The 5,495-nt window shown below is 40.3% G+C and overlaps 1 protein-coding gene across 1 annotated transcript; it reads left to right on the plus strand.

Annotated features, from left to right (window-relative positions):
- Positions 1-67: 67 nt before the first annotated feature.
- LOC104278450 (long-chain specific acyl-CoA dehydrogenase, mitochondrial) lies at positions 68-5,269 on the plus strand (the record flags this gene model as incomplete). Its single annotated transcript, XM_009875429.1, has 6 exons — positions 68-211; positions 636-800; positions 1,747-1,813; positions 3,046-3,210; positions 3,889-3,990; positions 5,156-5,269. Coding segments are annotated over exons 2-6 (612 nt in total), but the record flags the coding sequence as incomplete, so codon positions are not given.
- Between the last annotated feature and the right edge of the window lie 226 nt (positions 5,270-5,495).

Consider the following 5,495-nt stretch of genomic DNA (forward strand, 5'->3'; position numbering starts at 1 on the left):
AGCAGCCATGACTAATAATCAGTAGCACGTGAGGGATTTAACATGTGATTGTGTTCTTATGTGCATTTTGCAGATGGGAGAAGGACGGCCAGGTGAGCAGGGAGCTCTGGGAAAAGGCCGGACAGCAAGGTTTGCTGGGTGTTGCTATTGCTGAAAAGCATGGAGGCATCGGAGCAGATATTCTCTCTTCAGCTGTGGTCTGGGAGGAGCAGTAAGTACGAGATGCTGCAGGAAGAATTTAAGTGGTATTATCAAGACACTATGTTTTTCCCATAAGATGCTTGCTTCCAGAAAATGGTGTTATCTTTATCACTGAAGTGGTAGTATAGACATATGTAAATCCCTTCTGTTCTAAGTATTCTGGATGTTTAAGTAACAAATGTCCTTGTGCTCCACTGATAGTACTTTGTGGCTGGGGGAAGCATTTTAGTTAGTCTGGAAGGTTAATACACTCATTTGGCTGTGAAAGTCCCTTCTATAAATAACAGTACAACTGCCACAAGCTCAAATTATACCTGCGACTTATGTGTGGTGAGGGTTTTTTCATTGTTGGTTCTATTGTAACTGTGTAAAATTCAATGTTTAAACCTTTTTAGCACTTCTGTTTTGAATTTTTTTTTCCCCTTCTCCACAAGGATGTATGTTAACTGTACTGGCCCAGGATTCAGCCTTCATTCCAATATAGTGATGCCCTACATCGCAAACTATGGCTCTGAAGAACAAATTAAGCGCTTTATCCCTGAAATGATTGCAGGCAAGTGTATTGGAGCTATTGCCATGACAGAACCTGGGGCTGGCAGGTAAGTTAAGTATTAAAACAGTGGTTTTAAATCAGTAGACACTGCAAAATGTTCTCAGTAGAAAAATTCCTGACCCTGCTGGTTTTAAGGGTATCTCAGTGACTAGACAGTAGCCTGTATTAGGTAGTACTGCAAAACAAATAGTAGTTATAGATTACTTTATTGTAGCCTTGTCATTTAAAGATACTTGAAACTTCTCCCACTGTGAGCAACTTTGTTTGTATTTGCATTTATAGTCCAAATATATAGTCACTAAGTTGCTTGTCATGTGAATATACTTTTAATATGAAATGTTGTTGGAAGAGAACTACGTGCCTCAGTAAAGAGGGCTTGACGTGGCTACCAGTTCTTGTTGTAGAACAGAATGCCTTGTTTTCTTTCCTCTGAGTCCTTTCAAGCAGAGGAATCTCTCTCCTTGCCCATCATTACTGAAGGGCAGACAGCACGTGTTTGGAGCAGACACAGCTGACCTGGCGGGTTTACAAAACGGGGACAGGTGAAGAGCAGAACCTGTTGGTGGCAGGCTTCTACAAAGGGTAGATGTTGCCAGTGGCTTTTTACAGAGCCTCCTTACCAGGGTTGAGCCTGCTTAGAGGGTGAGGTTTTGTCCAGCGTTTGTCATCTGAGGTGTGCTGACATAAGGATGTGTTGACCTGTTGGTGTCAGTGCTTGTATTACACCACCTTCCATGAGAATATACGTTAAAATGGGACCTCGTTCTTTTGTATGATTGCATAGATTTATCATCCTTTTCCACGACATGCTTGTGGTTTCTGTGTTATGCTCTAAGCTGTTTCACCGTGTGTCGCTATCCTCTGTATGTGTTTTCACTGAGCCTGTACCTGGACATTATAAAATGTACATTATTTTATGCTGGGTAGAATTAAAAATACAAATTGCAGCTTCTGGAATAGTTTCTTGAAAGACCTTTTGCATTTCACTTTAGTGACTTGCAGGGAATACGAACGTACGCAAAAAAGGATGGAAGTGACTGGATTCTTAATGGGAGTAAGGTAAGTGAACAGACATAGACACTGCTCATAGGCTTTGGGAACTGAGTGGGTTTAGATAGTGAAGCATGTACGGCGCTTAGTATCTCCCCCCAGTCCTTTCACTTTTTTTTTTATGTGGGTTATGTTGGATTTGTTTTTTGATGTGTTTGGGTTTTTTTCCCCCATAGGACTTAAGACATTGCTTTTTTAATAACCCTATGATAAGGTCTGCTTCCCCTTACCCTGGTGAGAAAATGAGGAGTGGGAAAAGTCCTGCATAGTGTAAGCAGGACCAGAGCTGATTTTTAAGACTGAGATTGAACAACAAAATATATATAACTACCACTGTAAAATCTTCTGTGGCCTGAGTAAACACCTCTGTTGCCCCAGTGCAACGTAAGTCCCAAGCTGTGAAATCTTTGTTTGGGAGTCTGCTGGTTGTTTTGGAAGAAAACGCCCAACAGTGTAAGATGCTCTGTGTATGTTGTCAAGCTGTTGCAAAGTGATGATATTAACTTCTTTCACTGCTATAATAAAAAAGCAGGAAGGCTGAAACTGTGTTCAAATGAAAGTGTGGTTTCAGGAGTTTCTTTTAAAGCTACCGAATGTCTTAATCTTCTTTCTCCCCCTCATCTTTTGTACTCCTGCTGGTACTGATAGAGACTTCTGACCTTAGCAGAATTTGAAGGGATGAGCATGTGTGCAGACAAATGTGTATGTACAGGTGCTCGGAAGGATACTTGCTCATGCTGTGCAGTTGAAGCCAGTCAGGCCAGATAGCTCACTTTTTGTTTTTGCTGGAGTTAAGATGGATCACTTTGGCAAGTTCATGAGTTGTCCTACGGGATTATGATAAGCAATTGTGACAAAAAACCATTGACAATTTTGCATGCTATACCTTGCTAATGTAATTTCTAGAAAAGAGAACCTCTGTGTTCATTTAATATTTACATTTGATGCCGTATTCCTTCTTTATCATGGGACAGACAATAGGAACAGATCTGTGCATTCTTTAACTTCACACCTCGGACTCGCACAACACTTCTCAAATTAATTCATACTTTAATAGAAGGTTTTTTTCCAGAACATTTAATTCAGAAAGCTTAAAGCTTAAAATTCTTCTGACCACTTACACCTTGCCTCCCAGGTCGTCTGTGAGTGTCAATGCAATTTTTGTTTGTGTTGCTTGATGGTGTCCTCCAGCTTGTATCCATCTAGCTTGTTGCTTTATTTCAAGCTGCTTTTTTCTACAGGTGTTCATCACGAATGGTTGGATGAGTGATGTAGTGATCGTGGTTGCGGTTACAAACCGGGAGGCCCGATCTCCTGCTCATGGGATCAGCCTTTTTCTGGTGGAAAATGGAACAAAAGGTTTCATCAAAGGACGCAAACTGAACAAAATTGGCCTGAAAGCTCAAGTGAGTTCAGACAACCCCTAACATGTAATGACTTGGAGGAGGTCTAAAACCACTGAATGCCTGGCATTAGCTAAATAAATATAAAACAAAACTGTGGTGCTATTGTAATTCTTAAGCTTTATAAATATGCACAAACTGTATACATACAAAGTATATATGCTGAGTTTGCCCATGGAAATTTGAAGCATGTGGTATGCAAGAAGAAGCTGAGAAAGCTGGGTTCCTTGACTCTAAAGAAGCCTCAAAAGATTGGGTCTTACTGGTGTCTTTAGGTGACTAACAGTTGGCTGTAGAGATGGTGAGCCAGATTCTTCTCTGGGGAGCACAGTGAAAGGGAGAGTGGCAAGGAACACAAATCACAATGAGGAAAATTTTCAGTCGGTATTAAGAACAAAAAAAAGTTCACCATAAAAATGATCAGATATGGGAAAGTGGGCCCAGAGATCTTGCAGAGCTTTCATCTTTAGAGCTTTGGGAAGGATAACTGGACAAGGGCCTCAGCTGCTTGATTTGTTGGAGCTGCTGTAATTAAATGACCTCTGGAGGACACTTGCAACCTAAATGATTCTGTGATTTCAAGTTTAAGTATGCAATAGCAAGAAAAAAATGAGGCAAAAGAAGTGGCATGAAGAGATGAGAATGTCAGGCTATAAACTGTTGGATTTACAATCCTCTTAGGACACAGCGGAGCTGTTTTTCGAAGATGTGCGGTTGCCAGCCAGTGCCTTGCTTGGAAAAGAGAACAAAGGCTTCTATTATCTCATGGCAGAGCTCCCTCAGGTAAGACATGCATTTTGCTGTCTGTAGAAAGAATACGGAAAAAAATGTCATTGCAAGAACCTTCCTTAGTGCTGAAGATTATTTGTGGTGGGGAGCAACCTTTGGCTCAGAATTGGGATGCCTGTAGGCAGGGTTGTGTTGATGCTGCTGCTTTTTAACTGAAGTGCACAGCGCTAAAGGTGCAGTTCTTTGGGCATTGGTAAAAATGTTGATATCCCACCAGCTCAGAAGCAGATCTCTTTAATCAACAGCCCAGCTATTAAAGAACGTGAGGGTAGTGTATTTAAAAGAACATAACACAATTTTCTTATATACTTGTGGCATGGAACCACTTTGCGTAGTAAATTAGATGTAGCTTGGAGATCTCTGAGGCATTTGGCATTCTCTTTAAAGAAACAAGCAGGCATTGCTGTTCTAGCTCTCTACCAGTAGAAACATATTAAAATATAAGGAACTTTTTCTTTGTCCGTATAACAAAGTAAAGGAATTGTTTAATTGGAAGGACAATGTGGTTTCTAGAAATGTGACTGTGCTTTGTCAAAACTATGACTTTGTATTTGCCTCATCTGGTAGGAATCGTGTTTATTTGAAGTTACAGTGTGAATAAATACAAAAGCTGATGAAAGGAAAGCTTTTACTGCTTTAAAGAAATAAATGCGCATGTGAACAGGTCCAGCATGATGTGTCAGGTGGTTTCAATGCTGCTAGAAGTAATTTCTCTGTACTTAGTTTCTGTTTTTCAACATTATCAGGAAGTCTAAAACACCAAGTTGTGGCTTTTTGTAGGTCTTGTTTTTTTCTAGAGATGTCCTACTGAAATTGTTAAATACAGTTACTGTTTAAACTGAGCACTGAAAACCAATAACTGAAACAGAACTCAGTGTGAATTTTTAAGACAGTAAGAGTCCTGTGGTTGATTTGTAGCTATTTTTTGAGTTGTGATAGAACAGTACCCTGGAAAAGACTTAAAAGTGAGCTGCAGGCAGCAAGGCATTTGTCTCGCTCATTAATTTCAGTAATGCCGTGTGGCTGGTTTGATACTTAATGTGATTTCTGCCCCTTCTTCCTTAATGAACAACACTGAACATCTGTGTCCCAGTTGTGCATCTGATACAGAGAGATGTAGGACTAATTCAACTGGATTCCGTAATTTGTGTTTCAAAAGGAAAGACTGCTAATTGCTGATATGGCTCTTGCTGGTTGTGAATTCATGTTTGAAGAAACACGGAATTACGTGAAGCAAAGAAAAGCTTTTGGGAAGACGATTGCACACTTACAGGTGAGCTTGGACTGAAAGACCTGTGCACAGACTGCAGTGTGCAGTTACTTTACATCTCTGTGTGTGACATAGTGAGCAAATGAAAGTCCCTGGGCTCTTTTCAAAGGACTGTTTGCTCAGGTTTCACGCTTTACTCCATGCCTGTCGTTCATTTTTGCAGAACAAAAAAAAAAACCATAACACAACAACAACAAAACCCAGAAAGCCTTAGAGCATGTGTTTTACA

This window comes from Apaloderma vittatum, unplaced genomic scaffold (genome assembly GCF_000703405.1).
Source record: "Apaloderma vittatum isolate BGI_N311 unplaced genomic scaffold, ASM70340v1 scaffold3718, whole genome shotgun sequence".
Lineage (NCBI taxonomy): Eukaryota > Metazoa > Chordata > Aves > Trogoniformes > Trogonidae > Apaloderma > Apaloderma vittatum.